At 40.7% G+C, this 27260-nt stretch overlaps 1 protein-coding gene across 1 annotated transcript; it reads left to right on the top strand.

Annotated features, from left to right (window-relative positions):
• Positions 1-2105: 2105 nt before the first annotated feature.
• On the top strand, positions 2106-15109 carry olfml2bb (olfactomedin-like 2Bb). The gene is made up of 9 exons (XM_072691107.1): positions 2106-2270; positions 5280-5546; positions 6201-6308; positions 6775-6936; positions 8496-8682; positions 9180-9659; positions 12596-12772; positions 13282-13565; positions 14792-15109. The coding sequence occupies exons 1-9, from the start codon at positions 2106-2108 to the stop codon at positions 15107-15109; spliced, it is 2148 nt and encodes a 715-aa protein (XP_072547208.1).
• The last annotated feature ends 12151 nt before the right edge of the window (positions 15110-27260 follow it).

Below are 27260 nucleotides of genomic sequence, written 5' to 3'. Positions count from 1 at the left end.
TGAGAATTATTAGCTCTGGAAGAACAGATGAGGCTCCAGTCAGGGGACTGACGACCGCATCAAGTAGTTCTTTAAATGAACGCAAATAACTCATATCGTCTTTTTTATAGTTGAAAAACAACCTTTTTGATTGATAATTAATACAATTAATACAAAGCTTCTGTTTTTACCACTGAAGCCCTGCAATTCCTCATGCTCATGACTGCACTCTTTAAAAAGGTGGAAGAAATGGATGCAATGACAAAGAACCACATACGGTTCCCTAAAAACCTTTGATCAGATCGTTCTTTGGAAAACCTTATTTGCCAATGAGATGCATGAGTGTAAAAATTGGTATAGATCCTTTCATTTATGTGAATGATGTGCTGTTAGGATATTTTTGAGGGAGAACCCAAGGAACTCGAACCCTTTGTGGCTAATCTATTTCTGAAGGACACAGAACGTCCAATGCAGTTTCATAGGCGTGCAATATTTCATGGTAGTTACTGAGTAATGAGTTTTAAAGGGCCAGTATGCACATTTTTATGTTATATTTTTAGTATTTTATTTTGTGCCCCTTAATTAGCTTATGGTGCTTTTGTGTTGTTGGGGTTTGTTTAACCAAAAATAATCAAATTTCATTTTTATTTGATTATTTTCTAAGAAATTCTTACTTCTTAAGCCCAATCCACACTAAACATAAGCAATCCGCTTCTATACTAACCAATTTAGCCTTTCACAGTGCCGCGGTAGCCCACAGAAATACAAACTGACACATGAAACATGGCATTCTAGCAGTTTCTAGTCAGAAAAAAAGTACAAAATGCAGTATTTGCAGGGTTATATATATATATATATATATGCAATATTCTCATAAATATATAATAAATATACAATCAAGTCAATTAACATCTTAGCAAACAACTACTTCTACAATGATAACACCCAAATTCAAAAGACATTATTAATAAATAACAGATTTAAAAAACACAAGTAAAGCCATCTACTTGTAAAAGCCATCGTCTCGAATGTCGCGTCCGGTGTGAAATAAAAAGCATTGCGGAATAGTTCCGGTGTTCCACACGCACCACATCGCTTTAAGTGTGAAACTCTAGGCTTCAGAAATGAAACAGTCTGCCTTTAAAACCGATACACTGAATGGACAAAAGTATTGGGACACCTGCTCTTTCACTGTTTTCCTGAAATGAGTTTCTCCTGCTTTAGTTGGAGTAACTGTCTCTACTGTCCAGAGAAGAAGGCTTTCTACTAGATTTAGAAAGAGCATTGCTGTGAAGATTTGATTGCATCAGAGACGAGAGCAGTTAGTGGGATGTGGTTGGTTGATGATCACCACCCCACCTCATCATCCGCCACCTCGTCACAAAAATATTGGCCGAAGCACCATCCATCATTCCAGAGAGCACAGTTCTTCTACTGCTCAATGATAGGGGGGTATATACCCCTATAGCCCACGCCTGGCATTAGGCATAGTGCCAATAGACTCTAGAGTCAGGTTGCAGGTAACTCCTTATAACTTCAGCCTAAATGGGCGGGGCCGAACTGCTGGAGGCTGACTGGACGGATATTGTTTGATTGACAATACAAAAGCTTAAAGCTTCATTTCCACATCTGCAGCCCATTGGTTGTCACTCATTTCTAAGCTCAACTTCTAAATCTCAAATTCTTCAGTTTGGGAAAGTGCGTCACTTGTGGTTTTCAGTGGCGGCGGCCCTTTAAGTTGGACGGCTGAACGCTAAGCCTGTCATTTAAAGGGTTAAAGAAGAAAGCTAATCACCTAGGGAAACTCCTCCCTGTCTCCAGCACTTCACTCAGGTCCTTCCCACTTCCTCCCAGCCAGCCGGCTGACCTTTCAGATCCCCATTCATCACTGGCCATCCGAGGCTCCAGCACAGCCTTCTGGACTCCAAGCAGAAGAAAACGTTGCTTCTATTGAATCCAGTGGAGCTCCTGGACAAACGATCAGTGACGGGTGATTAATTCAAGTCACACGAGCAGCAGGGTCATCAGGAAATAGACCTAACAATAATACCTCATTCAGAAGTTTTTGGACGGTCCAGTGAAGGATCCTGTACCAGCTGTGTGTGGATTCCTGGAGCTCCAGTACGATGCCCTCAAGCCTGCTGCTTTACTGGGTCTGCTGCTGGACGCTCTATTCGGCACCAGTGGCCTGGACCAGTGTAATGGAGCAGCAGACTGTCGCTGAAGAACTTGAAGGGAACGCCGCAGTTCTGGAGGATGAAATGGATAACCAAGAGAATATTTTAACACAGGTAATGTGTGTGAGCTTTCTGAGATGACAGAGTTTCACCATTCTGAAAAACATCTTCAGACGTGTGTATGAGCTATTATGGAAGTTTATACAACTAGGAAGAATATTAAAGATGTGTTTTATGGAGTTGAGTGTTTTGAGCAAAGTGGATTTGTTGGATTATTTGTGCATCCAGAAACAGATATCTGACACTAAATTGAGGGCTGTTATTAAAGTGAGTAGTATTATAGATCAAATATGTAGTATGCAGTTATTATACTGCTATATGGAGCCAACATAGTGTATAATTCTGACCATTTGTAAGTTCTGTGGATTAATTAATGGTTCTGTTCATCCATAATAAATAAATACATAAATATATATATTTTGTATATATATATATATATATATATATATGGCTCTTCATATGTACATTTACATTTTACATATGTGTATTTTACATATATGTATTTATATATAGACATATATGTGTATATATCTATCTATATATATATATGTAATGTATATTATAAAATATATAAATACATGTATACATGTACAAATGTAAATGTATATATGAAGAGCCATATATATATGTATATATACGTATATACATATATGTTTTATTATTTTATTAACACATATGTTTTATTTGTTTTATTAAAGTGAGTATTATTATAGATATAATATGTACTATGCAGTTATTATACTGCTATATGGAGCCAACACAGTGTATAATTCTGACCATTTTTAAGTTCTGTGGATTAATTAATGGTTCTGTTCATCCATAATAAATAAATACATAAAAATATATAAATATATATATATATATATATATGGCTCTTCATATGTACATTCACATTTTACATATGTGTATGTTACATATATGTATTTATATATTTATATATTATATATATATATATATATATATATATATATATATATATATATATATATATATATATATATATATATATATATACACTAAATTCCATAAGGCAAAAAATAAAAAATAAAAAATAAAACACCATGCAAAAGTTTGGCCACGCAAAGTGATTGACATTTATGTTTAAGGCGTTTAGCATCATGTTCTTCTCCAGAGCGACTTACAAAAGAGCTTCACTGTTTACTCAGAAAATACCCTTAGCTAGTTTATATCGGCTACAATCCAAAAGATCCCTCTAAGCTTAGATACCACTAAATACAGAAGTCAGTCTGGAGACACACTACTCTACACACTCTACACTCTGGAAGAGGAGGGTCTTCAGTCTGGGTTTGAAGACAGCGAGCGACTCTGCCGTTCGGACTCCCAGGGGAAGTTCGCTCCCCCACTTCTGACCTGTGAACTGATGAAGTCATAATCGCCCATGTTCCCTCAGTCTGCAAAGTCATGCCTGAAGATTAAACAGCAGAATTCCAGAAAAAGCAAACCTGCCCAACTGTTAGGCACGATCAGGCTTCAGGCTTGTGTTGCAGCCAGTGGCATGGGGAACATTTCACTGGTGGAGAGAAGAATGAATTCAACTAAATACCAACAAATTCTGGACAAACTAACAAACCTCACGCCATCTGGAAAAAAACTTTTACAGCAGGAAAATGATCTCAGACCACCTCAAAAAATACAATGGATTGCCTCAAGTGACGCAAGCTGAAGGTCTCTCAACCTCAACATCATAGAAAACCCTGTGGATAGACCTCAAAAGAGCCGAGCAGAAAGAATTCTGCAGAAAGAATAAGTGCAGTTCACCCAAATAAGAACTCATCTAGAGCCTCTAGAAAGAGAAATTAGAAGCTATGATACTTAATAAAGGAGGCTAATAAGTACTGATCATGCAGTGTGTCCACTATTTTTTGAAAATGTAAGAAATAGAAAAAAAATGATTATGATATTATAATATTAAAGAAGTTTTGCATTTTTAACTTTATGACTTTTTATAGTAGATACTGAGTAATTCATAACAGATGCTGAGTAATTCATAGTGGTTACTGAGTAATTCATAGTGGATACTGAATAATTCATAGTGGATACTGAGTAATTCATAGTGGACACTGAATAATTCATAGTAGATACTGAGTAATTCATAGTGGACACTGAATAATTCATAGTAGATACTGAGTAATTCATAGTGGATACTGAATAATTCATAGTGGATACTGAATAATTAATAATAGATACTGAATAATTCATAGTAGATGCTGAGTACTTCATAGTGGATACTGAGTAATGTATAGCAGATACTGAGTAGTACCATAGAATATACTGAACAAATCATGAAGGTTAATGAATAATTAATGAAAGATGCTAAATAATTCAGGGTATCTACTTAATAATACATAGTAGATACTCAACAATTCATAGTAGTTACTAAATAATTCATAGTAGACACTGAATAATCAATAGATACGGAATCATTTATAGACAGTGTAGTGGAGTTCCCCCAAACAAATCAACTCTTCTAGAGCCTCTAGAAAGAGATACCTTTAGAAAGGGGGCTAATAAGTACAGATTATGCAGGGTGTCCTAACATTTTTTTTAAACTGTAAGAAATGGAAATAAACGATTATATTATTATATAACTAAGCATAACAGGCCAGACATTTTTTATCATGGGTGTCCAAACTTTCGCATGTCACTGTATGAGTTGTACTGGTTTTATGCCATCATAAAAAATTATTTAAAAAAAGGGTTTTGCAGCTTAATTTCCATGCTTTCTTAAAAATAAAGGCTCTTCTAATGTTTTTTGAGTGATACCATAAATGAACCCCTAAATGAATGAAGCCATGCCGCTTTGCCATCAGCAGCCGGCGTCTGAGAGAGCACAATTGCCTGTATTTTTAAGACTGTACAGAACCTTTAACAGTGTATTTTCATATTAATTAACTCATTCATTTCAAAATATTGAGGAAAATGAATTCCTTCAGACAGTATACTTGGGCTCACTGTTGTGCCCAGACCTTCCAGGGTGTTCACTCTTTCTCTAAGGATGTTAATCTAACTGAGGGTCTGATCTGTTCTAACTGGCCTCTTTAGCTTCTAGGGGACTATGATAAAGTGAAGACTCTGTCGGAGGGACCGGACTGCCGCTGTAAGTGTGTGGTAAGGCCGCTGAGCCGGAGCGCCTGTCAGCGCATTGAGGAGGGGAACGGTAACCCTGAGGATTTTTACACAGTGGAGACGCTGACCGGTGGATCCAACTGCAAGAAGTGTGTGTGCATCGCCCCTCCTTCAGCCCTGAACCCCTGTGAGGGAGACTTCCGCTTTAAAAAGCTCCAGGAGGCGGGGAATACTGATATCAAGGTAAAGCTAATCTGGACCAATCAGGAGGCAGCATGAAACATGCCATTTCAATTCATAGTGGATACTAAGTCATTAATAGCAGATAATGAGTAATTCATAGTGATTACTGAGTAATTCATAGTGAATACTGAATAATTAATAGTGGATATTGAATAATGTATAGCAGATACTGAGTAATTCATGATGGATACTGAATAATTCATTGTGGATACTAAGTCATTAATAGCAGATACAGAGTAATTCATGGTGGATGCTAAGTAATTCATAGTGGACACTGAATAATTCATAGTGAATACTAAGTCATTAATAGCAGATACATAGTGATTCATAGTGATTACTGAAAACATCATAGTAGATACTGAATAATTATAATAATAAATATATTATATATTATATTTAATATATTAATATATAATATTATATATATAACTTTATAGTAAATTAAAAGTAGATACTCAGTAAAAGTAGATACTCAGTAATTCATAGCAGCTACTGAGTGGATATAAAGTAATTCATAGTGGATACTGAGTAATTCATAGTGGATACTGAGTAATTCATAGTAGATACTGAAATAATTAATAGTAGATACTGAATAATGAATAGATACTGAATAAGAGTTTGAATGAGAGTTTGACCAGATGTTTGCCTTGACAGCTCTCCACCATAATGGATTTACTCGAGGGGGCTTTCTATGGGATGGATCTGTTAAAGCTGCACTCAGTCACCACAAAACTTCTGGAGCGTGTGGACAACATGGAAAAGGTAAATGGTCCAAAAGTCTCTCGTGTGTTGCCTTACATTTAGTAACTAAGATCAAATGTACAGTAAATCTGCCATGATATGAAGGCCAGTAGAGAAAATGGGCTGCTGGTTTGCTTGACTGATTTTTCAGAGCCAGACCTTCAGTTTCGGCCAGAAATGTTAAAAGCTGGTCCAAAAAAACCAACCTCTATAATAAAGTTAATTTCTGATAGTGGTGCTGTATAAATGATAAATGTAAATAGTTGTAAGCTCAAGGTTAATGCTGGTGCAAATGAAGGTTTGGGGCATTTAAGATTAAACCCAGGTTAGATTGAGACCAGGTCAGGGCTGTTTCTGGGACTTCCAGACTCTTTGTTCTCACTAAATTGGTCCCATACTCTCTGCTTTCACTTCAGACACTTCAGGAACTAGACAAAGGCTAGTTCAGTTGAGCTGAATCATTTCTGAGCAAACCTTTTCTCCCCAGACGTTCTCTATAAACATGACAAAGGAGCGAGGGAGTGTGAAAGGAGAGAAAGGGCAGGGGAAGGGCTCGCGAGCCCACCAACGCCTGGAGAAGAAAAGACGCCTGAGCGAGTTGGAACCTTCCCTGCAGAAGAAAGTGGCAGCGGCCTTCTCACACACTGAGGTACAGGAGAGTTCCCTGTGTCGAAACACTGGATTCACACACTGAAGAAGATCTAAGGGTTTTTCATCATCAGTAAATGAGCTGCAGCCTAAACTGATTAAATACTGTGTAAGATGTTGAGTCTGTGGCTCCGCCCCCTCTATCTGTTTATTAGATAGAGACTAGATTACTCATTCCCATCTGCAGGTTAGAACTTCCCCCTATCAGATGACCTCCACAGACTGGGAAGCTTTTGCAAATGGGGTGCTGAGGCCTTGCTGGGGTTTAAACTAATGACCTCCTCACACTTGCTGAGCAGCAGTTAGACCGTAGGGCCGGTCAAGAGCTGTGAAACTCTACTACATAAAAACCCAGTTCTTAGCAAATTCACCTTCCCTTCTTTCTCAGACTCAGAAACGGACACGGCTTCACAGCTCTAGAGTGGAGCGACTGTCTAACTGCCTGCTTGAGTAAAAAGACTCAGGAGACCATGAGTTCAAATCCCAGCAACACTAAACACTTAACAGCCATGGTTAGAAGTCTGGGAATGAGAAGGCCTCCTTCCATGCTCTAACCTGCAGATGGGAATAAACAGTAAACAGATTGAAAGGGCGGAGCCACAGACTACACATCTCACACAGTATTGAATTATTGTTTCAGCTGGAGCTCATTTACTGATGATTTTGAGGCCTAACTTAGTATGGATTACTAAGGATTGGTCGAAATGAGAAGCAGAAGGAAAAAAAATGTGAGTTAGAAGAACTTTGAGTTGATAAAAAATTGAGTTAACTCAAAAAACACTCTGAAATCAGTCACTTTAGCAATTTTACAGTGACATTTTCTCTTGCTTTCTGGCCAGGCAAGAGGAGAAATTGTTAATAAATAAATAAATAGCTTATTTGAGTTGCAGTAATATTATTTCATGAGTTCTCTTTAATTCTAAACTCAAATAAACACATTTATGTTAAGCCACAACTTAAACCAGTCTATAAAGCCCTGGGGTTTACAGGACTAGGGTCAAGTCCGCCACCAAACACTAAGCCTGGCTAATCCAGGAGGCTTCAAACTACAGTCAAACACACATCCACAGGGGTTTAGAGTGCTGTCGGAGCACCAACGGGAGCTTTCTAACACATTACGAGACTACGAGAAGAATGCACGCTAAACCATCACACCTCCATCAACTCTCAGCTCTCCGCCCACAGACACACACTACAAAGCTCTGTACTCAAACTGCTAAGCCTGAGCTCATACTGGGTATCTCCTAACTAGGATTCAGTGAGGACCAGTAATTTGCAGGCCTAGCAGAGAATCATGCTAAGCTCCAGCTCTGTGGAAAGTATTAGCTGACTTTGCTGTGTCAGCCTGGCAGATCTTTCAGTACAGTATTATTAGATCAAAGCCAGCTGCCCCAAAAAGCCCATTCAAAGCAGCCATCCACACCACAAATTCCCCCCCTTATTGAAATCAAATCTGGTATTAATACCACCACGAGACGGAGAGCTGGAATCTAGGTTAAATAAAAAAAAAAAGTCTCAGCAGAATTTACGCAAATCTGATTCATCCTTTTTGGTTTGCAGAGGAAGTATGAGGAGAAGTTTGTAGGGGATCAGGGAGCCGGCAGACCACTGCTGAAGAGGAGTCACTCCGAAGGCCCAGAGGAGAGGAAGCCTGCGAAGTCCAAAGTGGGACCAAACGGGATGAACATCAGGAGCGTGACCTTCTATAAGGCCGATACTGAAGAGGAAGAGGATGGAGAACAGAATGGTCAGTATGCTCCACATGTTCACATACATTACATGTCCAAAAGTTTGTGGACAAACATTCTAACGAATGCATTCAGCTCAATGTAGAGAAGTACTGCAAATAGAATGGGAGCAGATTTCTGGAGCGGATAAACATGAACCTGTTGGCACCATGCTGGGGTATAAAGCCCCCCAGTAGCTGTGGAGCAGTGGAAGAACTGTGTTCTCTGGAATGATGGATGGTGAAGCTCCATCCAGTACTTTTTGGGTGGTGATCATCATTCAACATCCTGACCTCTCTAATGCTCTAGTTGTTGAATACAATCAAATCCTCACAGCAATGCTCTTCCAAAATCTTGTAGAAAGTCTTCTTCAGTTAAGTAGGATAAACTCTTTTTAATACCTTTGATTTAGGAATGAACAATGAATGAGCGTGAATGAGTGCCCAATGAATGAATGAATGAGTGTCCAAATACTTTTGTCCATTTAGTGTACTTTTTTTTTTACCCCTCCCCTCAGCAGCAACGGAAGAAGTCCTGAGTGGAGATGGTTCAATGGATTTAATAATAGAAGACCAGATCCCCAAGCAGCAGCACACTGCCCCAACCCCGACCACAGGCCCTTTAACCACAGCCACTGTGGCTCCAGAAGCAGGACCCGGTGCCAGCTCTCAGAACATCAACAAACCAGCTGATTCTCTGGACAGACCAACCACCACGAATGTGCTCACCGTGACAAAGCTGCAGCAGCAGACAACCGAGGAGGCGACTACCACCAGCTCCACAGTGTCTGTTGCCTTGACGACCTCAACCACAGCCACCACACAGCCGGTGGCCACCAACAAAGCGGCGTCCATCACTGCTCCTCCTACAGCTCCAAAACCACCACCCAACTCCAACTCCAACTTCAACTCCACAGCTGCCGATAAAAAACACAAATCCCGCCTCACCTGGGATGAAGGCCCTGCTGATACAACCACAGCGGTCCCAAAGAACTCTGGTGAGTCCAGTCCTGAATTATTGGTGATAGTAAATGTAACTGTACTATAGTGAAAGTATGGTACAGTACCACAATCTAACTCAATTAAAGAGCTGAAACAGTACTATAGTGAAAGTATGGTACTGTATCCCAATCTAACTCAATTAAAGAGCTGAAACTGTACTATAGTGAAAGTATGGTACTGTATCCCAATCTAACTCAATTAAAGAGCTGAAACTGTACTATAGTGAAAGTATGGTACTGTACCCCAATCTAACTCAATTAAAAGAGCAGAAACTGTACTATAGTGAAAGTATGGTACTGTACCCCAATCTAACTCAATTAAAGAGCTGAAACAGTACTATAGTGAAAGTATGGTACTGTATCCCAATCTAACTCAATTAAAGAGCTGAAACTGTACTATAGTGAAAGTATGGTACTGTATCCCAATCTAACTCAATTAAAGAGCTGAAACTGTACTATAGTGAAAGTATGGTACTGTACCCCAATCTAACTCAATTAAAAGAGCAGAAACTGTACTATAGTGAAAGTATGGTACTGTACCCCAATCTAACTCAATTAAAGGAGCTGAAACTGTACTATAGTGAAAGCATGGTACTGTATCTCAATCTAACACAATTAAAGAGCTGAAACTGTACTATAGTGAAAGCATGGTACTGTACCCCAATCTAACTCAATTAAAAGACCTGAAACTGTACTATAGTGAAAGTATGGTACTGTACCCCAATCTAACTCAATTAAAGAGCTAAACTGTACTATAGTATAAGTATGGTACTGTATCCCAATCTAACTCAATTAAAGAGCTGAAACTGTACTATAGTGAAAGTATGGTACTTTACCCCAATCTAACTCAATTAAAGAGCTGAAACTGTACTATAGTGAAAGTATGGTACTGTACCCCAATCTAACTCAATTAAAAGAGCTGAAACTGTACTATAGTGAAAGCATGGTACTGTATCTCAATCTAACACAATTAAAGAGCTGAAACTGTACTATAGTGAAAGCATGGTACTGTACCCCAATCTAACTCAATTAAAAGACCTGAAACTGTACTATAGTGAAAGTATGGTACTGTACCCCAATCTAACTCAATTAAAGAGCTAAACTGTACTATAGTATAAGTATGGTACTGTATCCCAATCTAACTCAATTAAAGAGCTGAAACTGTACTATAGTGAAAGTATGGTACTTTACCCCAATCTAACTCAATTAAAGAGCTGAAACTGTACTATAGTGAAAGTATGGTACTGTATCCCAATCTAACTCAATTAAAAGAGCTGAAACTGTACTATAGTGAAAGTATGGTACTGTATCTCAATCTAACTCAAATAAAAGAGCTGATACTGTACTATAGTGAAAGTATGGTACTGTACCCCAATCTAACTCAATTAAAAGAGCAGAAACTGTACTATAGTGAAAGTATGGTACTGTACCCCAATCTAACTCAATTAAAAGAGCTGAAACTGTACTATAGTGAAAGCATGGTACTGTATCTCAATCTAACACAATTAAAGAGCTGAAACTGTACTATAGTGAAAGCATGGTACTGTACCCCAATCTAACTCAATTAAAAGACCTGAAACTGTACTATAGTGAAAGTATGGTACTGTACCCCAATCTAACTCAATTAAAGAGCTGAAACTGTACTATAGTATAAGTATGGTACTGTATCCCAATCTAACTCAATTAAAGAGCTGAAACTGTACTATAGTGAAAGTATGGTACTTTACCCCGATCTAACTCAATTAAAGAGCTGAAACTGTACTATAGTGAAAGTATGGTACTGCATCTCAATCTAACTCAAATAAAAGAGCTGATACTGTACTATAGTGAAAGTATGGTACTGTACCCCAATCTAACTCAATTAAAGAGCTGAAACAGTACTATAGTGAAAGTATGGTACTGTATCTCAATCTAACTCAATTAAAAGAGCTGAAACTGTACTATAGTGAAAGTATGGTACTGTATCTCAATCTAACTCAATTAAAGAGCTGAAACTGTACTATAGTGAAAGCATGGTACTGTACCCCAATCTAACTCAATTAAAAGACCTGAAACTGTACTATAGTGAAAGTATGGTACTGTACCCCAATCTAAATCAATTAAAGAGCTAAACTGTACTATAGTATAAGTATGGTACTGTATCCCAATCTAACTCAATTAAAGAGCTGAAACTGTACTATAGTGAAAGTATGGTACTGTATCCCAATCTAACTCAATTAAAAGAGCTGAAACTGTACTATAGTGAAAGTATGGTACTGTATCTCAATCTAACTCAAATAAAAGAGCTGATACTGTACTATAGTGAAAGTATGGTACTGTACCCCAATCTAACTCAATTAAAAGAGCAGAAACTGTACTATAGTGAAAGTATGGTACTGTACCCCAATCTAACTCAATTAAAGAGCTGAAACAGTACTATAGTGAAAGTATGGTACTGTATCCCAATCTAACTCAATTAAAGAGCTGAAACTGTACTATAGTGAAAGTATGGTACTGTATCTCAGTCTAACTCAATTAAAAGAGCTGAAACTGTACTATAGTGAAAGTATGGTACTGTATCTCAGTCTAACTCAATTAAAAGAGCTAAAACTGTACTATAGTGAAAGTATGGTACTGTATCTCAGTCTAACTCAATTAAAAGAGCTAAAACTGTACTATAGTGAAAGTATGGTACTGTATCTCAGTCTAACTCAATTAAAAGAGCTGAAACTGTACTATAGTGAAAGTATGGTACTTTACCCCAATCCAACTCAATTAAAGAGCTGAAACTCAATTAAAAGTTTCTACCTCATAGGAGAATGGATAAATATGGAGAAATATGGTACATCATCTAGTTAAACCAGTAATAATGGACATATGAATTTTGCTCATTTATTGTTGCTCATTATTATCTGCATTGTTGATCATTTTCTCTCACTTTTTTTAATTTAAAGGTGTTTGCAAGGACACTTTATCCACCATCGGCGATCCTGTGACACACAACACATATGGTCGCAACGAAGGTGCTTGGATGAAGGACCCAAAAGGAAATGGCAACGTCATTTATGTCACAAACTACTACTACGGCAGCAATCTTCTGGAATTCCGTGATATGGATACGTTCAAGCAAGGTAATCTGACAGGGTAATCTTCACAGTCTTTAAATTCATCACTTATCTAACCACAGTACATACACTATAAGGACATAAGTATTGGGACACCTGCTCATTCATTGTTTCTTCTGAAATCAAGGGTATTAAAAAGAGTTGATCCTGCTTTTGTTGGAGTAACTGTCTCTACCAGCCTTTCTACTAGATTTTGGAGAAACATTGCTGTAAAGATTTTATTGCATTCAGTAATAAGAGCAATAGTGAATCATCCCATAAGGACTGGATGGAGCTCCACCACCATCATTCCAGAGAGCACAGTTCTTCCACTGCTCCACAGCTCCTCAATACTAGGGGGCTTCATAGCTGACATTAGGGAGCATGGTGCCAATAGGTCCATATTTCTCTGCTCCAGTAGCTAAATGCATTTATTAGAAGGGGTGTCCACAAACATTTGGACATGTAGTGTATCACATTGTAGGTCAGTGTAGGCCTTACTATATATTGCCTTTCTAATTTTTCTTTTCTCTCAGGACGTTTTACCAACTCCTACAAGCTTCCGTACAACTGGATCGGCACAGGTCATGTGGTCTACAATGGAGCTTTCTACTACAACCGGGCCTTTTCTCGCGACATCATCAAATTTGACCTGCGTCTGCGGTACGTGGCTGCCTGGACCACCCTGCACGATGCTCTGTTTGAGGAGGAGGAGGAGTCCCCCTGGAAGTGGAGAGGACACTCGGATATCGACTTTGCCGTGGATGAAAGCGGCTTGTGGATGGTGTATCCGGCTCTAGATGAAGAAGGTTTATACCAGGTCAGCTTGAGTTATCAGTAATCTCAACATCACTTTTGAGTCATTACTTGATTTATGGGTTGTAGGTGTTATCACAAGTGAAACACTGTGTCCATCCTGTCCCTTTATTAGTGACGTCTACCTTGAAGAACCACCTAGTGCAGGACACAATAGCCATAGCCAATCCTTTGCTGCACAGAAAATACTGACAGTAACATTAATAGAGTGTTTGTAATCCAGTATGAATCTCAGTGAGTATGTCAGTAATAGTTGTAGGGTCATTTTAATCCAGTATGAATCTCGGTGAGTATGCCAGTAATTATCATGGTGTGATTTTAATCCAGAATGAATTTCGGTGAGTAGGTCAGTAATAGTTGTGGGGTGATTTTAATCCAGTATGAATCTCAGTGAGTATGTCAGTAATAGTTGTAGGGTGATTTTAATCCAGTATGAATCTCGGTGAGTATGTCAGTAATAGTTGTGGGGTGATTTTAATCCAGTATGAACCTGTAGTAAGTATGCCAGTAATTATCATGGTGTGATTTTAATCCAGTATGAATCGCAGTGAGTATGTCAGTAAATATCATGGTGTGATTTTAATCAAGTATGAATCGCAGTGAGTATGTCAGTAAATATCATGGTGTGATTTTAATCCAGTATGAACCTGTATGCCAGTAATTATCATGGTGTGATTTTAATCCAGTATGAATCGCAGTATGTCAGTAATAGTTGTGGGGTGATTTTAATCAAGTATGAATCTCAGTGAGTATGTCAGTAAATATCATGGTGTGATTTTAATCCAGTATGAACCTGTATGCCAGTAATTATCATGGTGTGATTTTAATCCAGTATGAATCGCAGTATGTCAGTAATAGTTGTGGGGTGATTTTAATCAAGTATGAATCGCAGTGAGTATGTCAGTAAATATCATGGTGTGATTTTAATCAAGTATGAATCTCAGTGAGTATGTCAGTAAATATCATGGTGTGGTTTTAATCCAGTATGAACCTGTAATAAGTATGCCAGTAATTATCATGGTGTGATTTTAATCCAGTATGAATCTCAGTGAGTATGTCAGTAATTATCTTGGGTTGACTTTAATCCAGTATGAATCTCGGTGAGTATGGCAGTAATAGTTGTGGTGTGATTTTAATCCAGTATGAATCTTCAGTGTGTTCAGTTTTTACATTCTCAAACATCCAGACTCTGACCTTTTAAACCACTTCCATTATCCATTACTACTGCAGGAGGTGATCATCCTGAGCAAGATGAACCCCGCTGACCTGCAGAAAGAGAACTCCTGGAGGACAGGCCTGAGGAGGAATCGCTACGGCAACTGCTTCCTCATATGTGGGGTCCTGTATGCTGTGGACAGCTATGACCGCATGCATGCTAACATCTCCTATGCTTTTGACACACATACACACACACAGATGGTGCCACAGCTGCCTTTCATCAACAACTACACCTACACCACGCAGATTGACTACAACCCCAAGGACCGTATGCTGTATGCATGGGACAATGGCCATCAAGTGACCTATGATGTGATATTTGCATATTAATTACTGTAAGGGGTTCTATCAGTTAACTAAAATACTGCTCAGCACTTTTTGTATAAAATAAGGATTTAAGAAGTCTCAGTGGATTGTGGATCGGTCCACCTGTTCAGTACGTTTTCATTGTTTTAATAATTTGTCACCATTCTAATGATCTTACTGTTCTGTGTTTGTCTGGTTGTGTTGTGTGAAGTGTACGTTTGCCTCCCCTGCTGAAACAAACAATACAAAAAAAAAAAAAACAGCCTGGCCATCTTAAGCTGGTCAAGCCAGATGACAGGCTTACCTCTTGACCAGCACAGTGGTAGGTTTTCTGTTGACTAGTATGAACAAGCTGGCTGACCAGCATGATCTAAGCTGGTCGAGACCTAACCCAACCAACATGCTCATGTGGGGCTCACAGGGGTGGAACATGGGTAAGTTGGGTTCCAGGTGGGCATGGTGGGCACTGATGTGTTAGAACCCATTGCTACAGCCCGCCTACCATCTAGTCTCATGGTGGGCATCAATATATGGGGCCAACGTGGAACCTGAGGACAAAACTTTCTGGTTCCCAGTTGGGTTACCCATGCAGGTCCTACATGGACATGTTAGCTAGGAAGCTGGTGAACCAGCTTGAGCTGCTTGCTTACCAGCGTAGGGTATGTTTTCATTGGAGTTTGAAGGATTGGCTGGTCTGCCAGTTGGTCAACTAATATGACCAAGCTGGTTGACCAACAGTAACCTATGTACCTAATTTATGTCAACAGCTAAGCTACCAGTTAATCAACCAGCATAACCAAGCTTGTTGACTAGCATGATCAAGCTGGTTGTTCATTATGGCCTATGCTTGTCAAAACCTAAGAACTTTAACCAGCTTAACCAGCATGCTCACCAGCATCGGGTTTGCTTTCATTTGTTGACCAACATGACCTATTCCTGACAAAAGCTAAACTGGTCAACCAGCCTAACCAGCTTGATTACCAGCATGGCGTATGTTTTTGTTTAAGCTTAATGGTTTAGCTGATCAACCACTATTGCCAAGCTGTCTGGGCCGCATGACCTATTCTTATCAAGATCTTAGCTGGTTAACCTGGTTGACGGTCTGATGGTTGGGCTGGTCTACCAGCTACTCAATCAGTATGACCAGGTTTGTTAACCAGCAAGACCTAAGATCTAAGCTAGTTGAGACCTAACCCAACCAACATGCTAATGTGGGGCTCACATGGGTGGAACAAGGGTAAGTTGGGTTCCAGGTGGGCATGGGCTCTGATGTGTTAGACCCCATCGTTACAGCCCGCCTACCATCTAGTCCCATGGTGGGCATCAATATGTGGGGCCAACGTGGAACCTGAGGACAAAACATTCTGGTTCCCAGTTGGGTTACCCATGCAGGTCCCACATGGACATGTTAGCTGGGACGATGGTGAACCAGCTTGAGCTGCTTGCTTACCAGCTTAGGGTATGTTTTCATTGGAGCTTGATGGATTGGCTGATGTGCCAATATGTCTAACCAGTATGACCAAGCAGGTTGACCATCAAAGACCAGAAAAGGCTTCAGCTGAACTTTTCAGCAGGGTTCTGTGTGATCCAGTGATTGACTGTTCGGCTTGAAATGGGGCAAAAATGTTCCCTGAGGTGTCACTGACAAGGTTCTTCCTGTAACTGCTTGCAATGTATATGAGTGTTGTATATACTGTAGTTATTTAAAATAAATCTGGTGACTGTCTCACAAGGTGTTTTTAAGTAACTCACACACATAAATCTGTCTAGAAACTCTAGTCCACAGTTTCTGTCCAACTTCAGCCGAGCCAGGAATCTCAGTTTTGGAGTTTTGGATCCTGGGACGGAGCTATAAACAAATCTGATGTGAACAGGAAAAGAGAAATTGGGGTTTTCCGAGTGAATCGTCTGCTCTATCATTATATATTATATAATATTTGACAGCGCAAGATGTTGTGAGCCACCCGGGAGGTGAAAAAACGCCGATATTTGGCATCCGTCACTTTCCCAAAACAACAGACGCCGATCTTCTAAAGGATGCGCTTCTTTCCTCAAAGCACCTGCAGAATCCATCACGGAACACCAGGCAGCCAGGCCGGCTTGTTTCATGCAGACTGACCGAACTCCAGGGATTTACTGTAAGCGACGCCATGACACGCATACAGTGGGTCGGCCAACAGCTTCGTTATTCAACATCTGAACAGCTGAAATGAAGAAAGACCATTATAAAGCAAATTATATAAGACATTCCAACTCACTGTCGGCTCGCAGGCAGTGTGTGAGTTTATACGGGTTGGATTTACAGATGTAATACTGTGGGACAAAAGGGTTTCCAGACTTGGCAAGCGAAGTAATGGGAACTTCTAGTAATGGGTCTTTCTAGGTATTTTTTTAAAATTAGTTCTTGAGAAAAGTCCAAACAGAAAGTCTAAGTTCATGATGTGTTTTGAAGGATATAAGTTTTCAAAGCTCTTAAGGATGGATCCCACTGTTCTGTTTTAATAGAACATTCTCCTCATTATGGCTTTTAGAGAAATGGGGTTTTGGGGAGGGGGGGGTGGTGCACTATAGACCCCTGTGGCGCGGCCTAAGCTTTTAGCCTTTGTTTTCCTTCCATTACTTTTACTTTTCTACTTGAAGTTGTTCTGAAACCAGTACTTTTACACTTTTACTGGAGTAAAAAGCTTCAGTTGATACTTCAGCTTCTATAGAAGTCTTTTAAACCCTCGTATCTCCACTCACTTCTACCTGAGGAATGCATGGCAATACTTTTCACACCTTTGTCCACAGTTTCAAACTGAAGAATCTCCAAAGCTACCTCAAGGATTGTATAGTTTTAACAGTGTAGGGTGGGGTTTTACTGGTATGCAGTGGTCAGTACCTACCAAACGTGCTCCAAGGAAGGACAACCACTGAACTGTTGACAGGGTCATGGGCATCTAAGGCTCACTGATGCCCAATGGAGGCTCCACCCACCTCACAACTTGCAGGACTTTCCTTCTTTTTAAGAATGAACCAAACTGTGGATTTGGCCACTCCTAACGCTCTGTTATACTTTTGCGATTGTTCCCAGCTTTGATGAAAACCCCATAATTCACCACCAAAAATAATAAGAAGCATGTATTAAACCATAGTCGGGAGGCCTCTAAAGCCACAAAACAGCTTTAGGGCTAAACACCAGTTTCAGCAAAGACTCCTGATGTGGAAAAATGTACGGTTCAGGTCATTTCCAATAGACACACACACACACACACACACACACACACACACACACACACAATCTTGTGTTACTATAGTGAGTACTGCCACTGATTTGAACCCTAATCCTAACCTTAAACCTAAACCTAACCCTTATCATAACCTTACTAATCCCAAATCAAGACTAACCTAAACTCTACTAACCATAATCTTCACCCTAACCCTAACTTTCTTAACTCTTAAACCCTTAATCTTAACCCAGTAGTTAACACTACACCTAATCCTAAACATAAGCACACTAATCCTAAATTAAGACTTACCTAAACCCTACTAACCAGTATATTCACTATAATCCTAACTTTATTAACTCTTAAACCTACTCTTATCCTTAACCAATCCTAACCATAACCATAAGCATTAGTATTCTAACCCTAAACCCAATCCTAACCTTAGCCCTAATCCTACTCTCAACCCTAAACCTACTAACCCTAAACCTAATCCTAACCTTAACCTTAAACCTACTCTCAACCCTAAACCTACTAACCCTAAACCTAATCCTAACCTTAACCTTAAACCTACTTTCGGCCTTAAACCTACTAACCATAAACCTACTCTTAACCCTAAACCTACTAACCCTAAACCTAATCCAAACCTTAACTCTAAACCTACTCTCAACCTTAAACCTAATCTTAACCTTAACCCTAAACCTACTCTCAACCTTAAACCTATGAACCCTAAACCTACTCTGAAGCCTAAACCTACTCTCAACCCTAAACCTACTAACTCTAAACCTACACTCAACCTTAAACCTAATCTCAACCTTAAACCTATGAACCCTAAACCTACTCTCAAGCCTAAACCTACTCTCAACCTTAAACCTATGAACCCTACACCTACTCTCAAGCCTAAACCTACTCTCAACCTTAAACCTATAAACCCTAAACCTACTCTCAAGCCTAAACCTACTCTCAACCTTAAACCTACTAACCCTAAACCTACTCTCAAGCCTAAACCTACTCTCAACCTTAAACCTACTAACCCTAACCCTAATCCTAACCTTAACCCTAAACCTACTCTCAACCCTAAACCTACTAGCCCTTAACCTATTCTCAACCTTAAACCTAATCCTAACCTTAACCCTAAACCTACTCTCAATCTTAAACCTACTGACCCTAACCCTAATCCTAACCTTAACCCTAAACCTACTCTCAACCCTAAACCTATTAACCCTAAACCTAATCCTAACCTTAACCCTAAACCTACTTTCAATCCTAAACCTACTAACCCTAATCCTAATCTTAACCCTAAATCTACTCTCAACCCTAAACCTACTAACCCTAAAGCTAATCCTAACCTTAACCCTAAACCTACTCTCAACCCTAAACCTACTAACCCTAAAGCTAATCCTAATCTTAACCCTAAATCTACTCTCAACCCTAAACCTACTAACCCTAAACCTAATCCTAACCCTAACCCTAAACCTACTCTCAACCCTAAACCTACTAACCCTAACCATAATCCTAACCTTAACCTACTCTCAACCCTAAACCTACTAACCCTAAAGCTAATCCTAACCTTAACCCTAAACCTACTCTCAACCCTAAACCTATTAACCCCAAACCTAATCCTAACCTTAACCCTAAACCTACTCTCAACCCTAAACCTACTAACCCTAAAGCTAATCCTAACCTTAACCCTAAACCTACTCTCAACCCTAAACCTACTAGCCCTAAACCTAATCCTAACCCTAACCCCACTAAATCAACCCTGAACCCTAACCATTACCACACTAACACTAGCTTGTGTAGAAGTGAGGACCGGACACACGTCCTCACTTTACCTCATTTATCTGCAGTCCTGACATTCTGAGGACATCAGGTCCTCACAGAGATAGCAATACCAGCGCACACACAGAAGCTGGTTTCCTCATAACCACAACTGGTAGTAATCAGTGTGTGCCTCATTAAAAGAGGTAAACAGCAGGCAGTTGATGCTTCAGTGCCAGGGAGCGTTATGAAACCTGGTGAGGAGGTGTTTATACGTGTGTTTACTCCACTGCGTCAAGCTGGAGGACCTTCAGGAAAAAGCTCAGTTTCAGTTTATGGAGATGGATGGAAAAGTCCTATGGCATAAAATAAGAATGAAGGATATAAAACACATTTTACAAATATATAAATATGATCCGTCTACGGCGTGATAAACAGGAGGTGTACTGCTGTAATAACTGACATTATTATTTACAAGCAATTATATAACCATATAATTAAATACTTATTAATTAAATAATTAACTACATTTCTGTTCAGTTTCTAAAGTAATCTGATTTATGGCAATATTTACATTTCAAATATATAAGAATATATAAGATCACATAAGAATATATGGGGTCTCTTTATATATTTGTCAGACATTGAAAAATCCATTACATTGACAAAAGTATTGGGACATCTGCTCATTTATTGTTTCAAGGGGATTAAAAATAATGTATCCTGCTTTTGTTGGAGTCTACTGTTTCCACTCTACTGTCAAGGAAAGAAGGCTTTCTACTAGATTTTGGTGGGGCATTGTTGTGAGGATTTGATTGCATTCAGCAACAACAGCATTAGTGAGGTCAGGATGTTGAATGATGATCTCCACCCCACCTCATCATCCCCAACCAACTCCTCAAATCATCCCAAAAGTACTGGATGGAGCTCCACCACCATCATTCCAGAGAACACAGTTCTTCCACTGCTCCACAGCTCCTCAATGCTACACAGTTCTTCCACTGCTCCACAGCTCCTCAAACCCTACCCCTCTAGCCCACACCTGGGGCAGTGGTGTCTCGAGAACCAGGTTGTTGATGACAGGGTAGTGAAGGGTTCAATTCCCTTGAGCAAGGCCCTCTCTGTTTACCAAATTCCATTTGCGTCCAACCCTAATCCTAACCTTAACCTTAAACCTACTTTCGGCCTTAAACCTACTTACCATAAACCTAATCCTAACCTTAACCATAAACCTACTCTCAACCTTAAACCTACTGACCATAACCCTAATCCAAACCTTAACCCTAAACCTACTCTCAACCCTAACCTTAATCCTAACCTTAACCCTAAACCTACTCTCAACCCTAACCTTAATCCTAACCTTAACCCTAAACCTACTCTCAATCGTAAATCTACTAACCATAAACCTAATCTTAACCTTAACTATTAACCTACTCTCAAACTTAAACCTACTAACCCTAATCCTAACCTCAACCCTAAACCTACTCTCAACCCTAACCCTAATCCTAACCTCAACCCTAAACCTACTCTCAACCCTAACCCTAATCCTAACCTCAACCCTAAACCTACTCTCAACCCTAATCCTAATCCTAACCTTAACCCTAAACCTATTCTCAACCCTAAACCTAAACCTGGGGTCATGTTTATCCTTCATGTTAGTCCTATTCTATTGGCAGTGCTTCTCTACAAGGGCTGGACAAGCTGTGTGTGGGGTTGTGATTTGCACATATGTGTCAGTAGCAATGGGTGCAACTTATAGTAGCTGAATGCATTCACTAGAAGGGGTGTCCACAAACATTTGGACAGATAGTGTATCATAGATACATTACGTATATGTTCTAGAGTTTATTATTTTCTTATATATTTACTGCATAGTTGTACATATAAGCAAATATTATATAATATTAGGCACTGTGTATATATATATATATAACAAAGGATTACATATCTGTGTACAATTTACATGAGTATGTACATATATTTCTCAACATATGCCCAATCCTTAATATCACTGCTGTCCAATTAAAAAAACAAACATGCATCTCCATTTTTAGTTTTCTCCATGTTTTGAACCCTGCAGCTGCTTCTGTAAACTATGTAAATACTTGTGGATGAATGGACCAATAGAAATGCATTACATCACTATAATTAACAATTAAATAAATTAATTAACTCTTATTTTACTTATTTTAACTTTGACTTCCATTCAAAGTTAAGGACGTTTTTGCCTTCTCTTGTAAAGCCGCAATGTGGAGATACATGTTTTTTATTGGACAGCGACGATACGCATATACGGGCCTGTCTCTCTAGGGGTATTAACATAAGCAATTGTTAGACGGGTTGTCTCTCTCTAATGCCGGACTGAGATTTCTTCTCTTTTCAGCTTTCAGCTCTTTAGGCTTCCAGACGAGCCTCTGTCAGTTATCAAAGTCAGGGTATGGTTCCTTTTTCCACCACTTCATTGCAGATGAAACGTCCAGATCCCTCGGTATCCCCGGAGAAAGCCTCAGGGACACTCTGGCGAGACAGGAGGAAGGTGTATGCCAGGCTAACCCTCAGAAGCACAGCTACAGCAGTGTACTGTAGGCCTATGTCTATATGCGTGACACCATGAAGCAGCTGAATAACTCACTCCAAATGGGGGGAGGAGGCTCGTAAAACTCTCCCCACACATGTGTGAGCGGGACTTTCAGCGTCTGTCCCAGCGGACAGACTGGGCTCATCAGTGTCGGCCCAAAGATCTTAACCTCTCTGGATGGACTGCATTGGCACTGTGATGTCATAAGTGCAGGATGTTACTCGTGGGCCGTTATGTAGGCAGATGTCTGTGGGCCATTGTGATGTCATAAGTTCATAATGTCATTGGGGTGGACTATCACATGTGGGCTACTGTGATGTCATTAGGACAGTCTGTTTCTTGTAGGCTATAGTGTGATGTCAAGAAGACAGGATGTTACTTGTATGTCATTGTGATGTCATCAGGACAGGGTGTTACTTCTGGACAACTGTGATGACATCAGGACAGGCTATTTCTTGTGGGCTACTGTGAGGTCAAGAAGACAGGTTGTCACTTGTGTGTTATTGTGATGTCATCAGGAGAGGCCATTACCTATGGGCTATTGTGATGTCATCAAGGCAGGCTGTCTCATACGGGCTACTGTGATGTCATTGGGACTGGCTATCACTTGAGGGCTACTGTGAGGTCATCAAGACAGGCTGTCATTTGTGTGTTATTGTGATGTCATTAGGAGAGGCTGTTACCTTTGGGCTATTGTGATGTCATTGGGACAGGCTGTTTCTTATTGGCTATTGTGATGTAATTGGGACAGGCTGTCATTTGAGGGCTACTGTGAGGTCATCAAGACAGGCTTTCATTTGTGTGTTGATGTGATATCATCAGGAGAGGCTATTACCCATTGGCTATTGTGATGACATCAGGAATGGCTGTTACCTATGAACTATTGTGATGTCATTAGGACAGGTTGTCTCTTGTGGGCTATTGTGATGTCATTAGGACAGGTTGTCTCTTGTGGGCTATTGTGATGTCATTAGGACAGGTTGTCTCTTGTGGGCTATTGTGATGTCATTGGAACTGCTCTCATTGCAGTTACAGAGAAGCTCCATGCAGCTAAAGCTGCCAGACTGTCCTCAGTTCTGATCCTTCTTGACCTCTCCGCAGCTTTTGACACAGTGGACCACAAGATCCTCCTGTCTATCCTTGCCGGTCTTGGAATTACCGGCTCTGCATGGCAATGGTTCGCATCATACCTGCAGGGACGCTCATACCAGGTAACGTGGCAGGGCGACATGTCCGCTCCTTGTAGTCTCTCCACTGGCGTTCCACAAGGCTCAGTTCTTGGTCCTCTTCTTTTCTCACTGTACACTCACTCTCTTGGTAAAGTGATATCCTCCCATGGATTCTCTTACCACTGTTACGCCGACGACACTCAACTCATGCTCTCTTTCCCACCGTCTGACACACAGGTTTCTGCCCGTATCTCAGCATGCCTCGCCGACATCTCGTCTTGGATGGCGGCTCACCACCTCAAACTCAACCCCAGCAAGACGGAGCTGCTGTCCATCCCGGGAACTGCTGGACCAAGAAACGATCTTGCCATCACCTTCGAGAACTCACTGGTCACTCCCTCTACTGAAGCCCGCAGCCTTGGTGTAGTGATGGATGATCAGTTATTGTTCTCAAGTCATGTTGCAAACGTAACTCGGTCCTGCAGATTCCTCCTGTACAACATCCGGAGAATTCGACCCTTCCTCTCTAGAGAGGCCACCCAGGTGCTTGTTCAGTCTCTCGTCACTTCTAGACTTGACTACTGCAACTCTCTTCTGGCTGGTCTCCCTCTGCGCACCATCAGGCCCCTGCAACTCATCCAGAATGCAGCGGCACGGGTCGTCTTCAATGTCCCAAAATTTAGCCATGTCACTCCACTGCTGCGTTCTCTCCACTGGCTTCCTGTAGCTGCCCGCATCAGATTTAAAACCCTGACGCTGGCCTACAAAGCCAAGAACGGACCAGCCCCTCCGTATCTGATGGCAATGGTCAAAAGCCGATCCGCACCAAGAGCCCTTCGAGCTTCAAGTGCGGCTCGGCTCGACCCACCATCCCTCAAAATCCGCGGAAGACAAGCGTCCAGGCTTTTTTCTGTCCTGGCACCAAAGTGGTGGAACGAGCCGCCCCTGGATGTCCGAACGGCCGAGTCGCTCGCTGTCTTCAAACGCAGACTGAAGACCCACCTCTTCAGAGAGTACTTGGACGAATAGTTCTATGGTCGCCTTATTGTATTGTGTTTAGTAATGTCTAAGCTTGGAGGTATCTTTTGTATTAGTCTATTCTAACTAGCTGAGGTTTTCTTGGGTAAATAGCAAAGCACTTTGTAAGTCGCTCTGGATAAGAGCGTCTGCTAAATGCCGTAAATGTAAATGTAAATGTAAATGTAAATGGAACAGGCTGTCGCTTAAGGGCAACTGCAAGTTCATCAAAACAGGCTGACATTTGTGTGTTGATGTGATGTCAGCAGGAGAGGGTGCTACCTATGGGCTATTGTGATGTCATCTGGACAGGCCTTACTCCTGCGGACTACTGTGATGTCAAGAAGACAGGCTCTCTCATATGGACTACTCTGATATCATCAGGACAGGTTGTTATTGTGGGCTACCGTGATGTCATTGGGACAGACTGTTACTTTTGGGTTACTGTGATGTCATCAGTTCAGCCTGTCTCTTTAGGGATTACTGTGATGTCATTTGGACAAGCTGTTACTTATGGGTGGTTGTGATGTCATCAATGTAGCCTATCACTTATGAGTCATTGTGATGCCATCACCGCAGACTGTTATTTCTGGATCATTGTGATGTCATCAGGAGAGGCTATTACCCATTGGCTATTGTGATGACATCAGGAATGGCTGTTACCTATGAACTATTGTGATGTCATTAGGACAGGTTGTCTCTTGTGGGCTATTGTGATGTCATTAGGACAGGTTGTCTCTTGTGGGCTATTGTGATGTCATTGGAACAGGCTGTCGCTTAAGGGCAACTGCAAGTTCATCAAAACAGGCTGACATTTGTGTGTTGATGTGATGTCAGCAGGAGAGGGTGCTACCTATGGGCTATTGTGATGTCATCTGGACAGGCCTTACTCCTGTGGACTACTGTGATGTCAAGAAGACAGGCTCTCTCATATGGACTACTCTGATATCATCAGGACAGGTTGTTATTGTGGGCTACCGTGATGTCATTGGGACAGACTGTTACTTTTGGGTTACTGTGATGTCATCAGTGCCGTCCATCACATATGGACCACTGTGATGCCATCGGGGCATTCAATCCATATTTTATGTCTCAGCTTAGCTACATTGTAAATGAGGGTGTTCCTCAATGTACTCAGAGTTTAAAGAAAGGTTGATCGATTGATTAATTGATTAATTGATTGATTGACTGAGTTTTTGTATTTCTAACATGTTGGCAACCCTTCTTAATTCTTGCTGAGCTGATGTGATGAGCTCAGCAGTTGTATATTTACGTAATGCGGTCTCACCCCAGAGTCGAGTCCAGATATACAGTGTGCTTGTAGGAGCCTGGATGGCTGCCATGTCTGCAAAACCTCTTGAAATCGGGACTCCCCCAAGGAGTCGGCTCAGGCTTTGTTTTGGCCGAGGCCTCTGTCTGCCTGAGACGGCTCCTAATTGCAGCCACACACAGTTCCCTGCACGAGTAACATCAGTACATTAGGCCCTTCCTTCTGCATGAAATGTACCATTCCTGAAATCAGACATAAGGAATAATCCTCTTGGTTTCATTCCTGAATATGTGAGTTATAGCCCTATGACCCATCTCAAACCCATTGAGACCATCACCTCAAACCTTCAGTGCTTCGTCACTGCTCCAGAGTTTGAATTGGAAGCTCAAGCTGATGATGCACCTGGGAGAGCTGTAAAAAAAAAATCCATTCCCAGTATCAGAGATGTACAGTAACTACTTCTCTACTGTACTTAAGTACTAAAGTACTGTATCTGTATCTACTGGAGGATTAGTGTTTCTCCTACTTCCACTTTTACTGGATGAGTTTAATACTTTTACTCTGTTACATTGTTTGTTTATGTGCTGCATCGTCACTCGCTACAATTATAAAAACAGTACGAATCATTTCAAACCCACATTATCACCTCCAGAGCGCTAGATGGCGCTGTCACCGGGTTCGATTAAGCCGCCTGAGCATTGATCAGAATGCTGCTGTTCTTCCTCTCACTCCGCTGCTGCAGTGAGGACACTAACGCTAGAGCTCTGTTAGTTTATCTCCAGAAGAAACACCTCCATCTTCACCTCCTGCAAATACTCGTATGTGTCTGAATGGCCTGAGCTCTTTCAGCTGTAGTTGAGTTTACAGAGAGTGAAGCTCAGGGGTTTGAGCTCCTCACTGGTTCTACAGATGAAACTCTTGTATGTGGCGGGTCGAGTCAGGTCTGCTCAGCTCTCTCTCTCTCTCTTTTGGGCGAGAGAGTTTGTTTAGAGAGTGAACTGAAGACTCGTGTTCATGAACTCTGTCTTCTACAGTCCTGTCCTTCTCCTACAGCCAGAGGAACTGAGACAGGCCTTAAGTCTGAGCATCTGAACTAATATAAACACTGATACCCAAACTTTTGACTGCTGTCTGTAAGAACTACAGAACACAGTACTGTACTTTTACTGTCAGTAAT

The sequence above is a fragment of the Salminus brasiliensis genome, chromosome 11 (assembly GCF_030463535.1).
Source record: "Salminus brasiliensis chromosome 11, fSalBra1.hap2, whole genome shotgun sequence".
NCBI lineage: Eukaryota > Metazoa > Chordata > Actinopteri > Characiformes > Bryconidae > Salminus > Salminus brasiliensis.
The sequence above is the reverse complement of the archived record's forward strand: the minus strand, read 5'-3'. Positions and strand labels throughout refer to the sequence as shown.